This window comes from Mustela nigripes, chromosome 7 (assembly GCF_022355385.1).
Source record: "Mustela nigripes isolate SB6536 chromosome 7, MUSNIG.SB6536, whole genome shotgun sequence".
In the NCBI taxonomy this organism is placed as follows: domain Eukaryota; kingdom Metazoa; phylum Chordata; class Mammalia; order Carnivora; family Mustelidae; genus Mustela; species Mustela nigripes.
Window position 1 is genome coordinate 63,988,581 of NC_081563.1, and position 24,755 is coordinate 64,013,335.

General features: G+C 34.4%; 2 protein-coding genes across 3 annotated transcripts in view; one reads left to right on the forward strand and one right to left on the reverse strand.

The window, feature by feature from the left end:
- FANCL (FA complementation group L) overlaps window positions 1–20,300 on the forward strand; it is a 91,495-nt gene extending 71,195 nt beyond the window's left edge. Inside the window, exons 8-14 of the mRNA XM_059406034.1 lie at window positions 10,501–10,651; window positions 16,907–16,990; window positions 17,482–17,527; window positions 17,602–17,683; window positions 18,494–18,610; window positions 19,842–19,913; window positions 20,214–20,300. Of these exons, the coding sequence (XP_059262017.1) occupies window positions 10,501–10,651; window positions 16,907–16,990; window positions 17,482–17,527; window positions 17,602–17,683; window positions 18,494–18,610; window positions 19,842–19,913; window positions 20,214–20,249 (588 nt within the window). The 3' untranslated portion in view covers window positions 20,250–20,300. The remainder of the gene's footprint in view (window positions 1–10,500; window positions 10,652–16,906; window positions 16,991–17,481; window positions 17,528–17,601; window positions 17,684–18,493; window positions 18,611–19,841; window positions 19,914–20,213) is intronic.
- VRK2 (VRK serine/threonine kinase 2) overlaps window positions 20,292–24,755 on the reverse strand; it is a 119,587-nt gene continuing 115,123 nt past the window's right edge. For both annotated transcript variants that reach the window (XM_059406031.1, XM_059406032.1), the window contains one exon: window positions 20,292–20,626. In XM_059406031.1, coding sequence (XP_059262014.1) covers window positions 20,321–20,626 — 306 coding nt within the window. In that variant the 3' untranslated portion in view covers window positions 20,292–20,320. The remainder of the gene's footprint in view (window positions 20,627–24,755) is intronic.

Consider the following 24,755-nt stretch of genomic DNA (forward strand, 5'->3'; position numbering starts at 1 on the left):
GAAGCTGTCCAGTCTCCCCAGCATAATTTATTAAAAATACTTTCTTTTCCCTATTATTTATTCCTGCCTTCTTCATCATAGATTAATTGACCTTATAAGCGTGGGTTTATTTCTCTTTAGTCTTTCCATTGATCTATGTATCTATTTTTGTGCCAGGTCTTTCATCTTTTTTTTTTTTTTTTTTTTAGATTTTATTTATTTGACAGAGATCACAAGTAGGCAGAGAGGCAGGCAGAGAAAGAGGGGGAGGCAGGCTCCCTGCTGAGCAGAGAGCCCAGTATGGGGCTCGATCCCAGGACGCTGGATCATGACCTAAACTGAAGGGAGAGGCTTTAACCCACTGAGCCACCCAGGTGCCCTGGTCTTTGACCTTCTTAAGTTTTTTCCCAAGTATTTAATTTTTTGGGGTGTAATTGTAAATGTTATTGTTTTCTTAATCTCTGCTTCTGCTACTCAGTATATAGAAATGCAAGAGATTTCTGTAATACTAATTTTGTATCCTGCAACTCTCCTGAATTCATTGATCAGTTCTAATAGTTTTTTGGTGGAGCCTTTAAGGTGTTCTATATGGAGTTTTATGTCATCTGCAAAGAGTGACAGTTTACTTTATCCTTAATATTTTGGATGATGTTTATTTCTTTTTCCTGTCTCATTCCTATAGTTCGGACTTCCAGTACTATATTGAATAAAAGTGGTAGGAGTGGACATCCTTACCTTGTTTCTGATCTTAGGTGAAGAGCTCTGTTTTTCACCATTGAGTATGGTGCTATTTGTCAGTTTGTCATATATGGCCTTCATTGTGTTGAGATACATTTCCTTTCAAACCACTTCATTGAGAGATTTTATCATAAAAGTATGTTGTATTTTGTCAAATGCTTTTTTGCATCTTACTGTGGTATTCATACCATTTTTATCCTTTCTATTAATGTGAAATTAATGTGAAATATCATATTGGTGAGTATTGAACCAATCCTTCTTGATCGTGCTGAATGATTTTTTTTAATGTGTTGAATTTTTTTAAAGTATTTTTATATCTTTGTTCATCAGAGATACTGGCCTGTGGTTTCTTCTTTTTGTAGTGTCTTTGTCTGATTTTGGTATCAGGGTAATGCTGGCCTTATAGAATGAATTCAGAAGTTTTCCCTCTTTTTCTGTTTTTTTTTTTTTTTTTTTTTTTTTTTTTAATATAGTTTGGGAAGAATGTGTATTGAGTCGTCTTTAAATGTTTGGTAGCATTTACATGTCCTGAATTTTGTTTGTTGTTGTTTTTTTTTGTTGTTGTTGCTGATTCAGTTTTATTAGTAGTAATTGGTCAGTTCAAATTTTCTCTTCATGATTCAGTTTTGGAAGATTGTGTTTCTAGGATTTATCCATTTCTCCTAGGTTGTCTAATTTGTTGGCGTATAATTTTTCATAATCTCATAATCCTCTGTATTTTTGTAAGGTCAGGTATTTCTCATTTTAATTATATTAGTCCTATCTTTGTTGATGAGTCTGGCTAAGACTTTATCAATTTTGTTTGTTTTCAAGGAGTTTGTTCCTGGTTTTAGTGATCTTTTCTATTTTTCAAATCTCAATTTTTTTCCTTCCTGCTCTGATATTTATCATTCCTCTTTCTCTGACTTTGGGCATTGTTTTTTTGGGTCTAGCCATTCTAGGTGTAAGGTTAAGTTGTTTGAGATTTGCTTTTTTTTTAAGTAGTCCTGTATTGCTATAAGCTTCCCTTTTAGAACACCTTTTGTTGTATTCCAGAGATTTTGAACCATTGTGTTGTCATTTTTCTCCATTTTTAAAATTTTTCTGTGATTTTTACTTGACTGATTCATTGTTGAGTAGCATGTTATTTAGCATCTATGTATAATGTACTTTCCAGACTTTTGTCATAATTGATTTCTACTTTCCTACTGTAGTGGTTAGGAAAGATGCTTGATAAAATTCTTGAGGCTTTTTGTAGCCTAACATCTGATCTCTTCTGGAGGGTGTTCTGTGTGCACTTGAATAGACTTTGAAGAAGACTCTATATATTTTTTTACCTAAACCTAATGGGAGGAGGCTAAGCAGTTAGTTACAATTTAAAGCCAAGGTAGGGAGAATTGATATCTTCTTACTAAAAGGCTCCAGGCAAGAGGGGAAAGGATGGAAATGTCCCATGGGATGGGCTTTGTGTGAGACAGTTTTAGGTACATTCTTGAATTTACTCCTCCATCCTTAGGATGGTGGCACATCATGCCCATGTTACAGTCAGGGAAAGTGAGGTCCTGAGAAGTTAAACTTTGAGTTAGAGCTGAGATTTGAACCAAGTCTGCTGGCTCTTCTATCAATACTCTTTTTCCTCTAGCCACCACCCTTTACCATGTGCAATCACTCCTACCAATATCTGTATTGAATTTGCAGAGGGTCTGCCTTTGTGTTCCCAGTCCAGGTTACAATGCGGGGTGGGGGGGGATGGGGGTCATGAAATCAATGCCAGGAAAGTGCAGTCTAAGGCCACCCAGCAGCTCCCATGGATTGCTGAGAGCCAGCAGCCACCCATGAACAGCTCTGGAGAAAGAGGTGAGGTCCTTGCTGGCATTCTTTTCCTCACCACAGAATGGTTGGCAGTGCCTGTGTCTCTTACCTGTTTCTTTCTTTCCCAATGCCCTCTCAAGTTTGGTTCTTTCTTTCCTCAATTATCCACTTCCTCCCCACCCTCCCCAGTCTCTTCCTTCAGAATAATTTGTATGAGCACCTGTATACATTGCTTTTCATTTCCTTTCAACATTGGCTCTACTTCCATTTTTGCCCTCTGCACCCCACCATTCTTGATTTCGTCAGAATAGGCAACATAAGCAATTACCTGCCACAAATATATTTGGAACCTCCCCTCAATGACCAAGTCCTTCCTCATCCCACAGTGAAGTCTAGTGATAATAAAGTTGAGAGAGAGACATTTGGACATCGGCATACAAATTTTCTAGATTATACCCCAGGCATTATTTAGGTCAGTTTTTATTTTAAGGACTAGGTGTTATGCTTTCTGTACTTTTTTTTTTTTTTTTTTTGTCACCCACATTATTTATCTTGGAGTTGCCAGGTGCTTAACCAACGTCTTGGGAGGATAGCATCTCTTTAGCTCCTGCTAAGTGTCAGCAGGTAGGGAGGTAATACACTTTATAATCAGGTAGAATTGGGTATGAAGAAGCTAGATCCATCATTCACTGGCTCTGAGAGATAGAGCAAACTACTTTAAAAAAAAAAAAAAGAACGAGTGTTTTTGCTGTTTCTGAATGCAAAATTATGTATATGAAGTGTTCAAGTCCTCAACTTGTATTACTGTCAGTTTCTCCTTTCTTGGCTATTAATGATTGCTTTGTGTTTTTAGGTGCTCCTTTGTTGGGTACATAAATATGTACAGCTGGATTCTTATCTTTGTCATTATGTAGTGTTCATCTTTGTCTCGAGCTACATGAATTGTTTAAATCTTTTAGAAATACGATCCTGTAACTTTTGGACTACAACAGGGATGGCTATTCATTGTTCTACTAGTCTTTCTTAACTTTTTCTGCACGTTAGAATCCTTTGGGGAGCTTTTAGACGTACCAAAGCCAAGGCCACGTTGAACCAAGGTTAATTAAAAAGGAAAGGCTGACAATGGAATCTAGATATTAGTGTTGAAGTTCCTTAGGTGATTGCAATATAATTTTTATTGTAGAGAAAGTTACAGGTATTGATACTATTTGTTGTTATCTGAATCTGTTGAAGGAAATGCTAGATGTTACTTCAAGAATATAAAGATGTATTTTTTTCACCTAAACTTATGATTTTTCTGGTTAAGAATATCTGTTACAGACTTTTCATAGATTATAACTTGCCTTATACAGTGGGCTTTTTTCTAGGAAATATTCCTGTTTTGTTCTGGGAGAGGTTGTTAAATATTTTAAATGTATAGGTCTAAAGAATTAAAAGTCAGTTACTGAATATTTGAAAAAAAATGAAAGATTAGTCTATAACCCAACTCAACTAATTGAATTCAATTTCTGTTACAATAAATAGCTCACACTTAAGTTCTATAATTTGCCTTCCCCCAGTATTTTATTAAAACTTTTCAAAGGTACAGGAACATTGAAAAAGTTTATCATGAATTCTCATGTACCTACCACCTAGATTTTAGAGTTTACATTTATGGTTCTTATTTCATCACCTGTCTTTCCATTTGTGCATTTCTCCATCCTTAAGTTGATTTGAGTTTTGGTGCCTTTCAAAGTAATTTGCTGGTGTCCAAAGATCTTTCCCCCAAATACTTCAGCGTATCTACCTTTACAAAAGTTTAGTTCTTTGTAAAATATGGGAACCGTGAAACACATAAATTCCAGTGTGTATAACATAAATATCTGTAAATGAATATACTCATTCATGCAGTCTATTTTCAGGATACAGAGTATTACCATTATCTAGTTCTTTTATCTCCTACTAGTAATCCCTGTTGTTGTTTTTATTTTTTATTTTAACTAGGCCTTATTTTTACCTGTTTCAGACTTCTATCATCTTTTGGAGATAGCCTCATTTCACCCAGTATATATGTATTTTTTTATTAACATATGTATTATTTGCCCCAGAGGTACAGGTTTGTGAATCATCAGTCTTATACAATTCACAGGACTCACCATAGCACATACCCTCCTTGATGTCCATAAGCCAGCCACCCTGTCCCTTCCTCCCAGCCCCCAGCAACCCTCAGTTTGTTTCATGAGGTTAAGAGTCTCTTATGGTTTGTCTCCCTCCTGATTCCATCTTGTTTCATTTTTTTCTTCACTTCCCTCCATGACCCCCTGCCCTACCTCTCAAATTCCTCATGTCAGAGAGATCATATGATAAATGTCTTTCTCTGGTTGACTTATTTCACTCAGCATAATACCCTCTAGTTCCATCCATGTCATTGCAGACAGCAAGATTTCATTTCTTTTAATGGCTGCATAGTATTCCATTGTGTATATATACCACATCTTCTTTATCCATTCATCTGTTGGTGGGCATCTAGGTTCTTTCCATAGTTTGGCTATTGTGGATATTGTTGCTATAAACATTCATCACCCAGCATATTTTTAAAATTCTCCATGTTGTGACATGTATCAGTGGTTTGTTCTTTTTATTCCTGAGTGGTAGTCCATTACATGAATATACTTGAATTTGTTTATTCTAACTTTTATTAAATGACATTTGGACTTATACTAATTTTCGGCTGTTTGAATAAAACTGATACAAACATTCTTATATAAGTCTTTCTATGGACAAATCTTTTCACCTCTATTGGAGTGGAATTGCTAGGTCATAAGATAGGAGTATATTTAGTTTAATTTAAAGAAGGGGTTAGGTCTTTTCAAAAGTGTTGTGCCATTTTACATGCTTACCAGCAGCATAGGAGAGTTAAGATTGTTTTACAGCTTTGCCTACATTTTATATTTTATTTTAGTATTACTTTTTAATGTCAGTATTCTTTTTTCCTGAATTTTGCTTTATTTGATTAATTTTTTAAAAAAATTTTTTAAAGGTTTTATTTATTTATTTGACAGAGAGAGAGAGAGAGAGACAGAGATCACAAGTAGGCAGAGAGGCAGGCAGAGGCAGAGAGAGAAGCAGGCTTCCCGCTGAGCAAGGAGCCCGATGTGGGGCTCGATCCCAGGATCCTGATTATGACCTGAGCTGAAGGCAGCAGCTTAACCCACTGAGCCACCCAGGCACCCCTATTTGATTCATTTTTAAATTCATTTTGCACATTGTAAATTTGCTCTGCTACATCCCCTCCCCCCCCCAAATCTTAAAAAAGTAGCTTTGGTGAGATGTGAAACTCCTTACATTAAAAAAATGGGAACTTGGCAATTTTTATTTTTGAAAAAATTTTTTAGAAAACTTTTCTTCTTGTAAAATATTTAGCTTTGATATTAATTTTGGCCATATAGTGTACATTCCTTTTGCATTTATGATTATATATGTAGAATTTTGCATTGTTTGAAACTACATTTAGAAATGGGCTTTTGTTTTCCAGTTTCAGTAGGAAAGTTAGTTCAAAATAAGAGTTTGTGAATGATTTATTGGATAAAATGAGCAGTTGGGAAAAAACCCGTTTTTCAGATAGCTTACCAATACATTAGTTTTGATGTCTACCTCCTAAGTTCATTGAAATTCCCAAGAGAAATGTTTCTGTGTCTCAGTATTCACCTTTTTTGGACTCTGTCTAGAACATAAAAATAATAACGTATCCACTTCACATGACTGTGTAGTAAAATATGATGATGACTTATTTTTATTATTTGTTCAAAATGTAGAGTTAGTTTTAAGTGGAGCTATGTTTAGGATTTCATTTACAGTCAGGCACACCAGAAATGGACATTGTGTTTTGGCATACTTCCTTTCAAATGAAAGATGCCACTGTGAAAAAACATTTTGTGACTTTTTGGTTTTTTTGTTTAGTTTTTCCATGGCTTAACAATGAAATAGGTAATTGTAGATTTCTATACAGATATAGCTATAAGTGGAGAAAAAGCCATTATTGTGCTGATTTTGAAAAAGAATAGTCTCTTCAACAAATAGTATTGGGAAGTAGGCTATCCACAACAAAAAAAGAAATTGAACCCTTACCTTGCATTGTACACAAAAATAAAAATGAATTAATGACTTAAATAGTAAGACCTGCAACTAAAAACTACTACAAATACAAAGCAGGGGGGAATACTTCCTGTCTTAGTCTCACTAATGATCTCTTGATTGACACCAGAAGCACAGGCAACAAAGCAAAAATAGACACAGTCATCAGCTTGTACATGTTAAATATGTACAGTTCTTGTGTATCATTCATATCTCAATAAAGTTATTAATAAATCAACATACTGTCCAGTAATTGTATTGTTGTGTATGTATCTGAAGATTTCTCTAGAGAAAGGAATGACATCAGTGTGGAGCAATAGGAATGTGATACGTCTGTTAACCATGTGGAGATCATCTATATAGTGATAGCTGAGCAGTTCTGGAGTTCTCTATCTGGCCTAAAGAAATTTGGGAATCATAGAAATTTGAGATTGTAGTTAGAGAAGATCCTTACTGAAGCTTGGGAAGTATTTGTTTACTCTGTGTAAACATAACTATGGATGCATATTAAACAATGTTAATTGCAAGCCATGATAAAGAACTGTGGTTTTAATCAGTAACATAAAACAATTTGCAAGCTACCTGTTAACTAATAGTAGCCTTAAGAAATAAAATGATGAAGCTCATAAATAATTAGTTTTATGTCAGGTAGTTGACTTCAGTTTACTTAAATCTTGGAATTTGTGTTGCTGTCATTAAGTGGTGGTATAACAAAGAAAAAATACCACTTTGAGAAGAACTGCATTTACATTGTTGTAAGCCAGGAAGTTACACTTTCAGGTTTGCAGAACACAAATATCAACCTAATTGCAATATAAATAATTGGCTTGAGGGGACTATGACTAGAGAGGAAAACATCCAGTTGGTGTTTTGAATGGTTTTCGGAGGCAGACTCATAAGTTCAGTTTACATTTTAGGTAGGGTATGCTGCGGTAAGTCAGTGATGGTATGTCTGGATGTGGAAACAAGAGCGAGGGGGTTATTTTAATAGTAAATAGTAATACTAGGGTAAATAGAGTTACCAAGAAATATGTTAAAATGAAATTTAAAAAAGGTCTTTAGTTATTGAATGTATTAGCTGTAAAAAGAAATCACAGCTGATTTCTTGTTTGGTTATCTAAAGAACAGTGGCATGTTTAATAACAAAACAAAACTTGGGAGTTTGGTTTCTGATTTGTTTGGCATCTAAATTTGTAGATAAGTATGGCATAACAAAAGAGAACAAGTATTCTACCTTCAAGATTTTATTCCTACACTTAACCTACCTCACACACCCCCTACCCATGGGCCCCTGTTTATTGAAGGTTGCAGAGTTGAATTGGCTTTGTGAAACTGAGCCATGACTTCATCTAGGTGTGCCTTAAGCATGTGTAAGTACAAAGTATACCTTTAAGGAAGTACTTCCTTTTCACGATACTCAGGGTATACTGCATTGCTGACTTGTATCAGTTATTTGGGATAAATACATTTGTAATATTATTTTCAGTGACTTTTTAAAAATATGTTTTGCTTCTTTGAAACAGTAAGATCCTTAAATGTTCTCTTTTTTTTTTTTTTTAAGATTTTATTTATTTACTTGACAAAAGATCACAAGTAGGCAGAGAGGCAGAGAGAAAGGGAAGCAGGCTAGCCGCTGAGTAGAGCGCCCGATGCGGTGCTCAATCCCAGGACCCTGAGATCATGACCTGAGCCCAAGGCAGAGACTTAACCCACTGAGCCACCCAGGCGCCCGGATCCTTAATTGTTCTTTTTAAACTTTTAGTTTTGTTTTTAGTATAACATATTTAATAAATAGTGGTGACCATTAAAATACTACTTTATAAGAAACTGTTGACTTTGAAAGTAATGATGAATTGATTTTTAAAATCAGGAATGGTAGAGGCATCTGGTGGCTCAGTTGGTTAAGCATCTGCCTTTAGTTTGGATCATGATCCAAGGGTCTTAGGATCAAGCCTCCTTCTCCCTCTCACCCCCCCCCCCCCCCCCATATTGCTCTCTCTTCCTCTCAAATACATAAACAAAATCCTTTTTCTTTCTTTCTTTTTTTTTTTTTTTTAATTTATATATTTGACAGAGATCACAAGTAGTCAGAGAGGCAGGCAGAGAGAGAGGAGGAAGCTGGCTCTCTGTTGAGCAGAGAGCCCAATGTGGGGCTCGATCCCAGGACCCTGAGATCATGACCTGAGCCGAAAGCAGAGACTTTAACCCACTGAGCCACACAGGCGCCACCATAAACAAAATCCTTAAAAAAAAAAAATGGCTTTAGTTTTTATTATTACTGAAAATGTATTTGTTAATTCCTATGAAAGATTAATGTCTGAAATACAGAATTCAGATGTTGGCTAGAAACTTAACATTAGAAGAAATCTTATTTGTAATTTGTTTGAATTCTCAGAAATATGTAAAACCCAGTCGTTGTTTTATTACATATTCGAAAGTTGGAAAGAGTAAATCTTAAAAGTTCTCATCACAAGGGCAGAATTTTTTTTTGGAACTTCAGTGACAGATAACTAGGTTTACTGTGATTGCTTAACAGTATACACAAATAATAAATTGGAGTGTACACGTGAGATTAATATAACGTATGTCGATTTTACCTCAAAAAAAAAAGTGGAACCTCATGGAATTTACAGATGTCTTCTTAGTAATGAATAGTCTCTATTAAAATCCTTGCTTCTGGATTTATATCAGTATTTGTCAGTACTAGATATTCCACAAGGTGCCTATGTGTGTGAAAAAACATTTTCAGGGTTAATACAAGTACAATTTCATTACAGACATTAACAGATAAACATTTGCAATTGATTTTGATAAAGGGATCACTAAATTTTAGCCCCAATTAAACATTGTTCCCCATCCACATTATTCTCATTAATAGATCTATATTACAAAAAATGTACTCCATTATTATTTGATTTTAATCAATAAAAACCTTGTGGGAAAATATATGTAGAACCTTTTTATACTCTTTGCCTAAATAAGTCTGTAAAGTTAATAATGTTCAAAAGTAATTTAACTGAGGGATATTTGGGTGGTTCAGATAGTTGGGTGTCTGCCTTCAGCTCAGGTCGTGATCCCAGGGTCCTGAGAACAGGTCCGGCATCTGGCTCCTTGCTCAGCAGGCATCTGCTTCTCTCTCTGCCTGCCGCTGCCACTGCTTGTGCACACTACTCTTTCTCTCCCCATTCTGACAAATAAATAAAATCTTTAAAAAAATAGTAATTTATGGGGCACCTGGGTGGCTCAGTGGGTTAAAGCCTCTGTCTTTGGCTCAGGTCATGATCCCAGGGTCCTGGGATTCGAGTCCCACATCGAGCTCTCTGCTTGGTGGGGAGCCTGCTTCCCCCTCTCTCTCTGACTGCCTCTCTGCCTTGTGATCTCAATCTCTCTCTCTCTCTGTGTCAATAAATAAATAAAATCTTTTTAAAAAATAGTAATTTAATTGAATTACAAATAGCGCTACATTTAACTTGATAACTGCATATTAGATAACTTGATAACTTTCATAGTAAAATTGTATAGAGACTATGCTCAATACATATACAATATAGCCGTTAATAAAGTACATACATGTTGTACTAGTAATTACTGTTCTATAAATGTAGTGCAGAATGCATCATGGTAAAAAATAAATATGGTCTTTAAAAAACAATTTCTGGCAAGATGCACAGTCCCAATGACAAATAGAAAATTCTGTCAATGCTAATGGAGGTGAAGAGAGGTGAAGCAGAGAGAGTTGACTCTTGTTTACTTGAGTAGTTTCAGCTAAAATGAAACAGAGCTTAAAATTTCTAAATTGAATTGTATTTTAAGTGAAAGATTATCTGCTGTTGATAAGAGCATCATGCAACTTATGCAGCTTTTATCTGTCTTTCACAGAGCTCCTTAATAAGCATTTACGGTCAGTTTTTGGCAGCCTTAGAATCACTGAAGGCATTCTGGGACGTTATGGATGAAATCGATGAGAAGACTTGGGTGCTTGAGCCAGAAAAACCTACCCGGAGTGCGACAGCACGCAGAATTGCACTAGGTACAGAAAAAGGATTAAGGAGACTTTGTGTGTGTGCGTTTGTACTTTGTATTAATTAGGAAAATGGGCCCAAACAGGACATTGGACTCTTAGGTGAGACTCTTCTTTTTGCATGAAGTTAACTATTAAAACTTACTGGGATGAACTGTGATTTATTACTATGTATTTGAGTAACTATTTCAGGAGAAAAGGGCAAACACTGAGATGTTTCATTATAAAAGGTGATGATCAATGGAAGTATCATTCAGAGATACTGTTTAATTAGCTTTTAATTAGCACAGAAATAGTGAAACAGATTTTTCAAAACTTACATGACTTAGGGAAAAAATTGTAATAATGAAGTCTTTATCCATGAGACTAGACAAGATTAATATGAACAGATCTGGGAATATTTTCTGACAAAATTTAGAGGATAAAAGAAGCTGAAGTGGGCCATGCCTGCCATTAAAGAATAATCAGAAAGCACAAAATAATAAGCATTTTAGGTATTTTCTTTACTATAAATAACATGATATTAATGAATAAGATGTGATAGAACAGTAAATATCCTTGTAACATTACCATATTCTCTTTATTATAAAATTATTGCTTTATGTATTTTCATTATGAAAAAGCAATATGTCAGTTTTAGAGTTCAACCTCTCAATATTTTAGATGTTTTAAACTATATTTGAGTTCACAGTAAGTAGTGTAGATGATTATAAGATACCTATTTATATCTTTCCTTCTTGTTTTCCTTGAAAGCCCAAATAAATATATTGTTAAAAGGCATATATTTCTAAGGATGTTATGAAATTCTGTTGTGAATCATATCCACATTAGCAGTTTTTGTAGTTTCTCCCCAGGCGTAATAGATTATCTGGGAGAAAAGAAGTAACATGTAATTATGAGAAAAGGAAGGTATCATTGTGCAAGCAGTTCTGCAAGTAGTATTGTTACTCCGTCTAAAAAGTCTAACGGTATTTAATTTGGAATAATTAACAAATTATGGTGTATTTGTGAACAAATAGATATTAAGAATGAAAGCATTTTCTTCAAAGGAGTGTAGTAATTAATTTTCTTCATAGCTCCATTTAAATCATTATTTTGATCAGGTAATGATTAAATATACCTTTTATTATATTTTTCATTGTTCAGCATAGACAACCTGGTTTTTTATTCACTCTCTCTATATTTACTTTTAGCTCTTTTTTTTTTTTTGCCTCAGGCATTGATTTGTCTTTTTAAGACCCAAGTTTTCAGCAAAGTAATTGAAATATATTAAATAATATACCCACTGTTAAGTGAAAGCACTTTCTGGAGCCATTAGTACATGACATTGCTAAAGGCTAATACAGAATTTGTGCTCATGGTAACGAATGTATAAACAAATGAGACTGTAAGTTAACTTAAAATTTTTGTTTTTCTCAGGAATGATTTGTAGTCATTTTGTTTTACTTGATTATCTCCTTTTGTCAGATCTATTGTAATTGTGTTCATATTGTTGCCAACCTTAGCCAAAAGCTAATGTTACACTGTATAAACTTTATCAAGCCATTTTTACTGTAAAAAATCCAAATAGACCTTATAGTTATACTAATGTACCTTTAAGAAATAGTAACATTTCTAAAATTATTACAATATTCCAGTAGGTAGAATTTATAAAGGAATTTACTGCCAAATAGAAATAGATTTTCTTAGATTCCATAAACTAGGTAAGTTGTTTTGTTATTGAATAAACAGTATCTGATTTAATATGAATTGAATCCATTGTTAACTTATAATGGAACAAAAGAACTCAAAATATTTTTTATTTCTGTATTATTTTTTTTTTTAGTTTTTAAATTCCAGGTGACCTACTATGTAATATTAGTTTCAGATGTACCATATAGTGATTTAGTACTTCCATACAATACTGGGTGCTCATCACAAGTGCCCTCCTTAATCCCCATCACCTGTTTAACCCATTCCACCACCTACCTCCCCTCTGGTAACCATCACTTTGCTCTCTATAGTTAAGAGTCTCTTTTCTTGGTTTGCCTCTCTCTTTCTTATCTCCCTATGCTAATTTGTTTTCTGAAATTCCATATATGAGTGAAATCATATGGTATTTATCTCTCTCTGACTGATTTCACTTAGTGTAATTCTTTCTCGCTCCATCCACATAGTGCCACAGCAAGATTTCATTTTTTTTTTTTTAATGGCTGGTAATATTCCATTGTATATCTATACCCCTACTTCTTTATCCATTCATCAGTTGATGGACACTTGGGCTGTTTTCATAATTTGGCTATTGTAGATAATGTTGCTATAAACATCAGGGTGCATGTATCCCTTAAAATTAGTATTTTTGTATTCTTTGGGTAAATACCTAGAAGTACAATCGCTGGTATGTAGGGTAGTTCTGTTTTTAATGTTTTAAGGAACCTCTGTATTGTTTTCCAGAGTGGCTGCATTAGTTTGAATTCCCACCAACAGTGTAAGAGGGTTCCCCTTTCTGCACATCCTCACCACCACCTGTTGTTTCTTTTGTTGTTTTTTAGCCATTCTGATAGGTGTGAAGTGCTGTCTCATTGTAGTTTTGATTTCTGTTTCCCTGATGAAGAGTGATGTTGAGCATCTTTTTGTGTCTGTTGGCCATCAGTATGTCTTCTTTGCAAAAATGTCTATTCATATCTTCTGCCCACTTTCAATTGGATTGTTTTTTGGGTATTGAGTTTCACAAGGTCTTTATATATTTTGTATACTAACCCTATATCAGATATATCATTTGCAAATAACTTCTCCCATTCCATACAGTGCTTTTTAGTCTTGTGGATTCATTCTGTTTGCAGAAGCTTTTTATTCTGATAAGGTCTCAATAGTTTATCTTTGCTTTTGTTTCCCTTGTCTCAGAAGATAGTTCTAGAAAGAGGTTGCTATGGCCAGTGTCACAAAGAGATTACTGCCTGTGTTCTCTTCTAGGATTTTTATGGATTAAGGTCCCATACTTAGGTCGTCTTTCAGCCATTTTGAAATTATTTTTGTGTTTGGTGTAAGAAAGTAGTTCAGTTTCATTCTCCTGCATGTTTCTGTCCAGTTTCCCCATCATCATTTCCCATGAGATATTCTTTCCTGCTTTGTCAAAGATTAGTTGACCATATAGTTGTAGGTTTATTTCTGGGTATTCTGTTCCATTGATCTAGGTGTCTGTTTTTGTGCCATTACCATACTGTTTTGATCACTGCAGCTTTGTAATATAATTTGAAGTTTGGAATTTTGATGCCTCCAGCTTTGCTTTTCTTTTTCAAGGTTTCTTTGGCTATTCAGGGTCTTTTGTGATTCCATATAAATTTTAGGGTTTATGTTCTGTGAAAAATGTTGGTAGTTTGATAGAGATTGCATTAAATGTGTAGATTGCTTTGGTTAGTATAGACATTTCGACAATATTTGTTCTTCCTATCCATGAGCATGGGATGTCTTTACATTTCTTTGTGTCATCTTCAGTTTTTTTGATCATTGTTTTATAGTTTTCAGAGTGCAGGTCTTTCACCTCTTTGACTAGGTTTATTCCTAGGTATCTTATTTTTGGTGCAGTTGTAAATGGGGTTGATTCCTTTATTTCATTTTCTGCTGATTCATTATTGGTGTATATTAACGGAACAGACTTGTGTATGTTGATTTTGTATCCTTCAACTTTACTGAATCCGTTTATCTGTTCCAGCAGTCTTTTGGTGGAGTCTTCTGGGTTTTCTATATAGATATCATGTGTTCTGCAGAGAATGAAAGTTTGGCTTCTTCCTTGCTGATTTGGATGCCTTTTAATTCTTTTTGTTTTCTGATTGCTGTGGCTAGAATTCACCTGTGAAGCCATCTAGCCATGGACTTTGTTTCCTGGGAGTTTTGGATTACTAATTAAATGTTTTTGCTTGTTATCAGTCTGTACAAGTTTTCTATTTCTTCCTGATCCAGTTTGGTAGTTTTTATGTTTCTAGGAATTTATCCACTTCCAGGTTGTCCCAATTATTTGCCTATAAATTTTCATAATCTCTAATAATTGTATTTCTTTGGTGTTGGTTGTTATTTCTCCTCTTTCATTTGTGATTTTATTTATTTGGGTCCTTTCTGTTTTCTTTTTGACAAGTCTGGCTAGAGCTCTATTAATTTTATTTTCTCAGAGAAACAGCACCTGGTTTCATTGATCTTTTCTATTGTTTTGTTTTGTTTAGTTTATCATTTATTTCTGTCTTAATCTTTATTATTTCTGTCCTTTTGCTGGCTTTAGGCTTCATTTATTGTTGTTTTTCTAGCTCCTTTAAGCTTACGGTTAGGTGGTTGGAGATTTTTCTTGCTTCTTGAGGTAGCCCTGTATTGCCATATATACTTCGGTGTTAAGACCACTTTTGTCGCATCTCCACAGTTTTGGACTGTTGTTATCATTTTCATTTATTTCCATTTATTTAAATTTCTTCCTTTATTTCCTGGTTGACCCCATTCATTGTTGAGTAGCATGTTGTTCAACCTCCATTTATTTGTGGTCTTCCTCAATTTTTCTTAGGTGGGTTGACTTCATTGCATTGACTAAAAAAGGGGGTGGTTTCAGTCTTTTTGTATTTGGTGAGGTCTGTTTTGTGACCTAATATGTGATCTATTCTGTAGAATGTTCCATGTGCTCTTGAAAAGAATGTGTATTCTGCTCTTTTAGGATGGAATATTCTGAATATTTGTTAGGTCCATCTGGTTCAATGTGTCATTCATAGCCATTGTTTCCTTGTTGCTGTTCTGTTGAGATGATCTGTCCATTGATGAAAGTAGGGTGTTAAAGTCTCCTACTATTATTGTTTTTATCACTTAGTTCTTTTATGTTTGTTATTGTTTTATATATTTGGGTGCTTCTACTTTGGGTGCATAAATATTTGCAGTTGTTAGATGTTCTTGTTAGATTGTCCCCTTTTTCATCTCTTGTTACAGTCTTGGTTTAAAGTCTAGTTTGTCCATAGTTTAAAATAAAGCTATCCTATGACCAGCAATTGAACTACTAGGTATTTATCCAAAAGATACAAACAGTGATTTGAAGGTGAATATGCACCCCGATGTTTATAGCAGCAGTGTCCGCAATAGCCAAAATATGGAAAGAATCCAGATGTGTCCACAACAGATGAAAGGATAAAGAAGATGTGGTATATATAAATACAGTGGAGTATTAGCCATCAAAAAGTGAAATCTTACCATTTGCAACATTGTGGATGGAACTAGAGGGTATTATGCTAAGTGAAGTCAGTCAGAGAAAGACAGTTATGATTTTACTCATATGTGGAATTTAAGAAACAACAGATGATTATAAAGGAAGGGATAGAAAAATAAGATGAAATCAGAGAGGGAGACAAACTGTAAGAGACTCTTAATCATAGGAGACAAAAACTAAGGGTTGCTGGAAGGGATGGGGTGAAGGGATGGGATAATTGGGTGATGGGCTTTAAGGAGGGCACTTGGTGTAATGAGCTCTGGGTGTTATATGCAACTGATAAATTACTAAACTCTACCTCTGAAACTAGTAATACATTGTATAATGACTGAATTTAAAGAAAATAAAGTCATTTGTCCAATGTAAGTATGGCTACTCCCTCTTTCTTTTGATACCCATTTGTGTGACAAGTGTTTCTCCACCCCCTCCCTTTCAATCTGCAGCTATCTTTAGGTGTAAAATGAATCTCTTGTAGGCAGCATATAGATGGGTCTTGTGGTTTTTTTTCAATCCATTCTGAAACCCTGTGTCATTAGATTGGAAAATTTAGTCCAGTTACATTGAAAGTGATTATTTTTAGAAAATGTTTTGATAAAACTTCTTAAAAAGTCATAAACATGTTTGTCTTTACCATTTATTGTATTTCTGGTCTTTTAATTTTTGACCGCAGTTCTGCTTTTCAAGAAAGTCATGGAAGTCATTTAGATAACAATTTCCTAATCTTATGATTTCTTTTAATGTTAAAGATCTTTATCACTCTATAGGTAACTTTTTAATGTATAATAGAATTCTGACCAGAATTCTAGTATAAAGTATAGTAACTCAGTGGATTGACTGTGTATTTTGAAACTTTGGGTGGATCCCCAAATCTTTAGTCATAATCATAATTTCAAAATTTATTTCTCTTAGACTGTAAAATACTAATATACTTACACAAAAACTATAAAACATTGGCTAATCATTTGGTATAGTAAGTACCAGATAGATGCCCCTTTATTTTTTGTTTGATGAACTTTTCTACTTCTATAAACTTCAATATTCTTTTATTTTAGGAAATAATGTTTCAATAAATATAGAGGTTGACCCCAGGCATCCTAGTATGCTTCCTGAGTACTGCTTTCTTGGAGCAGATCATGGTATGAGATCTCATATTTAAATGTTTTTAACAGGGTCATAAAATTCTTATCTTGCACTGTTAAGATATTCTGAAATAGTAATTATTGGTAATCATTTTAAATGAAAATATTCTGAACTATGTACTTTTGTGATGTTTAAAAAATATGATTTGGATTTTCCAGCCAAGTAATTAGGAAATTCTGTATTTAACTATTTATATTTGTAAGTTGTTAAGAGAATAGATTTTAAAAGTTCTCATCAAAAAAATAAAAACTTTGTAATTACAAGTGGTGATATGTTAACTAACCTTTGTAGTGAGTGTATTGCAATAAGTACATATACCTAATCATTATGTTGTACCCCCAAGACTAATACAATGTTATTTGCCAATTATAGCTCAGTAAAAAAAAAAAAAAAAAAAAAAAAAATTCGGTGTTTAATGTCTTTACAAAGTGAGAGCAGCGATGCTAAATTATTAAACTTTTTTTTTTTTTTTTTTTAATATCTGAAGTGGTAAAACCTCTGGGAATTAAGCTGAGCAGAAACATACATTTGTGGTAGGTATCTCTGCAATACAATTGTTCTTTTTCTATTTTGCAAATTTAACAACACATTTTTTTTATGCTTTCAGGGATCCAGAAAATAGTCTGTTACAAAACTTGAAAGATGTTTTAGAAATAGATTTTCCAGCTCGTGCTAACCTGGAAAAATCTGTAAGTTTTATCAGTGCTTTGATATTCCAAACAGCATAGCATAATGAAAGTTAAATGTTCTTCTTTTAGACACCAGAGAAAAATGAGGCTGAAAGGGAGGGAGTTGGAAGAATATTATAACAGACTTCTGAACTGCAAGCAACAGTAGCATCAAAGAACTTGTTAACCTTTGATTAGTGGTTTAAGTATACTTTTTTCATGGTCTTCGCAGCAATAACGTGATTAATGACAGACATCTTTATTATTAAAAATAGGGGGAAAGGTCCAAAGTAGCTAATGAGATGTTTGGATATTCTGTTACTATCTACTTATGGATGATTGAAATAAAGTTTTAATTAACTAGATGTTATTTGTGAAAGGTGGCAGTACAGTTTTTAAAAATGAATAGACATTACTATGTTGTAAAAATAATAACCTTAGAATTGATTTTTGATAAAGTAGCTGGGGTTGCAGACAGTTAAAGTGGTAGGGATATTTTTTTAATTCCTTTAGTTACAGAATTTTGAAATTTAGTAATCAAATGTCAGTTCTTCTCTTTCATACTACAGTGGCATTATACTGAAGTACAATATGGAAAAATTATCTAAGCCCAAAATAGAATCTATTTTGAGTATATCTGTGTGCATTACTTACTGGATGAAAAAGGAAGCACTCTTCTTAGCAATAGCTTTTCTAAGGTGTTAAACAGTCATATAGCTACCTTTATAAAAAACTTTATAAAAAGTTAATATTTATCTATACTATATTCACTTTTATGTTATGTGTATGTTTTAAACACATATACTTATCAATATTTGTTTTCTTTTGAAGGATTTTTCTATGGATTGTGGGATTTGTTATGCCTATCAGCTTGATGGCAGCATTCCTGATCAAGTGTGTGATAACTCCCAGTGTGGACAGCCTTTCCATCAAATATGCTTATATGAGGTAGAAATAAAATAAAAATAACCTTGGCAAGGCTTTTTTTGGCTACCATGACATAGGGAGTATGCATATTTGAAATACACAGAGTGTAAATTCTGTTTAGTGAATGGTGATCTCTTTTGCCATTGGCCCCTTTATCAGTTGATTTCCAGATGCCCATGTGCTTTTATTTCTTCATCCTGGTTACTAGTAAGTGAAGAAATGTCCTAAAGTATCCCAAGGAAGGAGAAAATGTATCCAGAATATATTCATGGACTGTTTACTGATGCTAACAAATGAAATTAGTGGTACCTTGGACTGTTTAAGGCCTCCTGTAACTCAAGGCAAACTCTGTAGACTCATCCAAGAGGGAGTAGTGGCAATAAGGTGAAAGGGAAGTAGCACTATTGAGTATCTATTACTTTTCAGAGTAGACTTAAGTATAAAATAAATATAATAATCATTTGATATTGAGAAGAATGTATTTTTCTAAAAGTGTGATAGGACTCTCAGTGACATTTTATTTACTGTTATTTACTATATGTGAAGTCTGCTTTCATTCCTGTGTAGTCACTTGATCTCTATAGCATTCATCTTAGTGCACAGTTGACTTGATTATATAGAGCACCTTTCAGTTGTATAGTGCTTCCTGTCTTCCTTAATATCACCTACCATCTTTGCACTTAGCAGTTGGTGTTAACAATGGAGAACTTGGAGATGTCAATTTACCTTATATAAAACCATTAAATATCAAGTCTAATTATAGAGATATTCTTAAGGGAACATGTGCTTTTTTTGTAATAATGAATATTCATTTAATTTTTAAAAATGGATTGCCTCATGCTTCTAATTAATGGATTGAGAATTGACCCACTATTGGTGATTAAGACCTAAATATTCAAGAGCCTATGGTATCTTTTACAGCAGGAGTTCTTAATTTGTAATGATTTTAGGTGGGGTCTATGAACCCCATGGACTTGTGTGCATTATTTTTGTATCTTTTGGGGTTGAGAAAGTACATAAAGGGGCCTGTAATTTAGCTATAAACCAGTGGTATAAACCCTGAAATCCATGCTGGTCTCCCCTTGTTATTCAGCATATTACCAGTCTGGTATTGGCTCAGGAAATGTTCCCCTTACTTTTTGTTAAAAGAAAATTAAGAAGGTCAATGTTTGGGAATAAAAATATTTGGAGTATCTGTAATTTGTAGTCATGCTGACACTCTCCCTTTATCTTCTCTTTTTAAAACCTACAGTGGTTGAGAGGACTACCGACTAGTAGACAGAGTTTTAACATCATATTTGGTGAATGCCCATATTGTAGCAAGGTAAGAAAACCATTAATCACATTTCATAAAGTGTGCCTAGCTTATAGTAACATGTTCTGGAGGGTAAGCTGATACACTACATACATATCTATCTTAAACATTTTGTTACTTCTGTTCTTCTAGATATATTTTTAAAAAAATAAAATTGTCCCTATGAATAACATTGTTTTTTAAATTGCTCCTTTGGCCAAAAAAGTATTTTCCAAAGTGTATCATGACACCCATTTTCTAGCATAAAGCAATCTTACTTTTAGAATGTCCACAAACTTAATGTGTTAAAATGTATTCTCTTTTTACAAGCCAATTACCTTGAAAATGTCTGGAAGGAAATCCTGAAATAAGAATGTAACATTTCTGTGAAGAACTGGCAACTTTAAAAATTATCCAAAGGATTTTATTTGATATCGTCATAGAAGATATAAAGCAAGACATACTAAAGTCAAAAGAAAAAGAATGATGAAGCCGTAGTAATACATGTCTGCCTTCATCTCTTCACTCAGAGTAAAGTCTGTCATCTCCATACCAGTTGTAGACGTGTGTGTATACCAAGATGAAGATCTCCAATTACTGACTATGTCTGGACTGGCAGAATCTTGATAGGATTCATAAAATGAATTTGGGAATTGTATGCTACTGGATTGTTGTGGAGAACTTTTTATTTCATTCAGAATTTCTTGAGACTTACAGTACTTCTGTCGTCTTCTTGTGCTTTCCTATAGAAAAAAAAATACGTATATTGTTAGGTTTGAGTTATCCTAGTATTTTTGTATTCTGTAAGAATACTAAATACAACATGTTACATAAAAAGAACAAATTTTTGTATATTTTTCCTGAGTTTAGGTCCTTGATCTTACATTATAGAGTTTACAGAAGTACTTATACCACATTAAGCAACTGAAATCTAGTTAAACTGATAGTCCTTTTAAATCAGGAAATAGGCTGTCTCATAAGTAATTTATCCTCTAAAAATATGATGAAATATGAAAACTAAATTTTCTTGGCAAGACAAAAAACTGGGCTTAATCTTCGATGGGCAAGACAGTCATAATTAGAAAGCTTTTTGGTCATTAATAATTAGTGATTCCAAGGGAGCCAAGACAGCAAACAAGATGGTAGGGGCAGTGCTCTATGTCCTCAGAGCAGTCTCCTGCCCAGGCTCCAGAGAATGATGTCTTCCAATAACAGACCTTGAGAAGACAGCTGGTTAAAGTCCTTATTTGTCCTGAAAGTTGATCCAAGAAAAGATGCTCATTCTAGTCCTAGCCAAAAAGGAAACAAGCAGGCTCTACAAATAATACAGTGTTGAGCTGGAATGTCTAGAAGCATATGACAAAATTTGTGAAGAGATTCTGCCAGAGTCTCATGAAGATAAACATTAACCTTGTACTTTGGTAGGGACTTGGAACACAGTATACGGCAAGTATGATCAAGCGGTCTACCTCTGGAGGTAGGTATCTACTTAATGGATATCTTCATAATGAGTAAACTCAGAAAAATCAGGTATTTGTGGAATTCATAAGGCAGCCATTTCTTAGGAAGAATCAGCAGCTGACCCATGGCAAGGATCTAGTATATGTAAACTCAGATCTTAGCAACCCCAGCCAGGAACTGTGACTGCATAGGGCAATTACTGTGCAGCAAAAAAAAAAAAAAAAAAAAAAAAAAAAAATTCCACCCCCAAACCAATCTATAGGATTGAACACAATCTCATTCAGAATCCTAGCAGGCTTTGGAAATGCAAAGAACTGAAAATAGTTAAAACAACCTTGATGAAGAACAGAGTTGAAAGACACACTTCTCCATTTCAAAACTGACCACAAAGCTAGAGAAATCCAGACAGTATATGAGCAATTGGTTTCCAACTAATGTACCGAGGCAATTCAGTGGAGACAGATAATCTTTGACAAGGATGCAGAGACAACTAGACATCCTTGCAGAAAGATTAAAAAAACAAACAACAACAAAAAACCCCTACCTCATTTTATACAAAAAGTGTAGACCTAGACCTAAATAAAATAGCTAGAATCTAAAAATTTTAGGAAAAAACAAAATCTTTGTGTCCTAGAGTTAGGTAAATCGTTGTCATATATTAAATTCAAAGGACATCATTTTAAAAAAATTAAAAGACAAGTCACAGATTGGGAGAAAATTCTGCAAACCACTTATCTAATAAAGGACTTCTATCCAGAATATGTAAGGAAGACTTGAATAGGCAATTCTCTAAAAGCGTATGAAAAGATGCTCAGCATCACGGACTGTAAGAGAAATGCAGATCAAAACCAGAGTGAGAGATCATCTTACGTCTTTTAGGATGGCTGTTATCCAAAGAACAGAAAGTAACAAATGGTGAAAATGTCTGGAAACCTTTGTATACTCTTGGTAGAACTATAAAATGGTGCCTTCATTAAGGGAAACAATACAGAAGGTTCCTCAAAATATTAAAAGTCAGATTACCATATTCTGGGTATATATTCAAAAGAAATCAATTTAGCTTCTTGCAGACATATCTGTACACCCATCATAGCATTATTTACAGTAGCCAAGAGGGAGAAACAAATATCTATTGGTAGATGAATGGATAAATTAAGTGTGGTAAAAAAATAATGGAATATTATGCAACCTTAAAGGAAATCCTGCCACATGCTCCAATATGGATGAATCTTAAGGAAGTTACGCAGAGCAAAATAAGCCAGTCACAAAGGGACATACATAATTCCACTAATACAAAATATTTAAAGTAGTCAAGATAACAAAGTAAAAAGGTAGTTGTCAAAGTGTAGGGAAGTTGGTATTTTACGGGTCTAGAGTTTCAATTTTGCAAGATGTAAAGTTCTAGAGATCTGTTATACAGCAGTATGAATATACTTGGCACTACTAAACCTTACAGTTGAGGTAAGTTTCATGTGTGCAAAATTTACCACAATAAAAAATTTTAAAAGATTTAAAAATAATATAGTGATTCCCAACATTTATCATGACATGGCACCCTTTACTCAATATACATGCCACATATTGGGTAAGGGAACAGGCTATTTCTAACCAGAGGAAACTGCCCCAGGGTGGATACTGTGGCATATCTCTTTGAATGCTCTAGGAAGAGACCAACCACTATGGACTGAACAGATACTGATACATGCAAGTTCCAGAAATTTCTTAAATGTTTTTTAACATCATTCCTATTAGCCAAAGCTCTGAGAGTCAGTTCCCTGTTCTTAGCTTGTTGGGAGATTTTTCTGTTTCTGCTTTACCTCAGTGTCCTGGCCTGCCCTCTCCTTGTACCATTTATCAAGTAACTTGGAAGAAAAGAAATTTATAAACAAGACAAAATATTTCAATCTTCATTTGATGTAGTACCATCATTCTTCACGATAGCTACCTTCTTGACCTCTAAACAACCATTCTTCAAAGAGCCTTTTTTACCCCACAAAAGTCACTTTAAGGATACAGAGTTTTAGAAGATAAGTTACTTCTACATAAGGTATATAAAACAAAATAGATGTCTTAAAGATACTTTAGCTCTTCTACTTAGAAGAAACTGTTGGGAGTCAAATAACTAACTTTAAATTACTCTTTACTACCCGAGAGCCAATAAAGATACACTATCACAATTTTCCTAAATTTCTGTCAACTTTAGAGGCACCTGGCTGGCCCGGGTAGAGCATGTGACTCTTGAACTCAGGGTCATGAGTTCAAGCCTCATGTGGGCATGGAGACTACTTAAAAAAAAAAGTTTTGTCAGCTTTATTTGCTAAAGGCAAAATGTGCAAATAATTACTCCTGTGGACTCAAGCATTGTTCTTCCACAATAAAAAAGAGATAATGCCATCAAATTGTCTATTTTTAAAGGCTGAGGCTACTGGTAAGCTAACTTCAGTAGCATTTATATATAACTTATATGTGGAAATGGATGACATCCCATCAAGGTAAGAAGTCAAGCTACTAAAATTTCAAGATAAAATTGTCTACTATGTAACCCACGTACCCAGTCTCTCTGTAAGCGCAACAACTAGTATCAAATGGGAAAGCACTCACCTAAGGATTTAACTACCAGTTGTCTTCAGCGCACTGAGTGATCTGCTTGGAAAAGAACCTGTGGCATGGGCTGTAAAAATGTTGTGAGCTGCCTGTTCTGTGAATAAAGACTGGAACACAGCCACGCTCATTTGTTTATGTATTGTCTATGGCTGCTTTTATATTGCAGTGGTGGAGTTGAATTGTTCTGACAATGATTAGGCTGTAAACCTAAAATATTTACTATCTGGCTCTGTAAGAAAAAGTCTGATCTATGGCATAGTTTTTCAAACATTAGAAAACGCATACAAATCACCTTGGGTTCTTGTTAAAATGCAGATCTCATTCAGAAGGTCAGACATGAGGGAGACCTTAGAGTCTGTGTTTCTGAGAAGCTCCAGGTAATGCCAGTGCAGCTGGCTGGCTCAGCACACTTTCAGTAGCAGGGGTTTAAGGTATGCAGTGATCTACTCTGCTAGTATAGTGTTTCTCAACCTGTGAGAGTTTTGTGCTACAGTGTACATACAGGACAGCTCCTTAACCCAGCTCCGTATGTCCACAGTGATGCTGTTCAGAAACCATGAATTCTGAGCAAGTTACTAGCCTCGAATGCATATCAGAGTCAATTAGAGACAGGAAAAATACCAACACCCCTTTTAGTTCTGGCCATGAATAATGGGCATCTGACCTCCCCTCCTGCTGTGGAAGCCCATGAAATAAAGTATACAGTATAAGAGAGTTGGACAAAGTATATGAAGCAACTTATCAGGCACAGAAAATAAACAAGGCTGTGATTCTTGAAGCAAGGAAAACAGCCCAGATCTTAGGCTA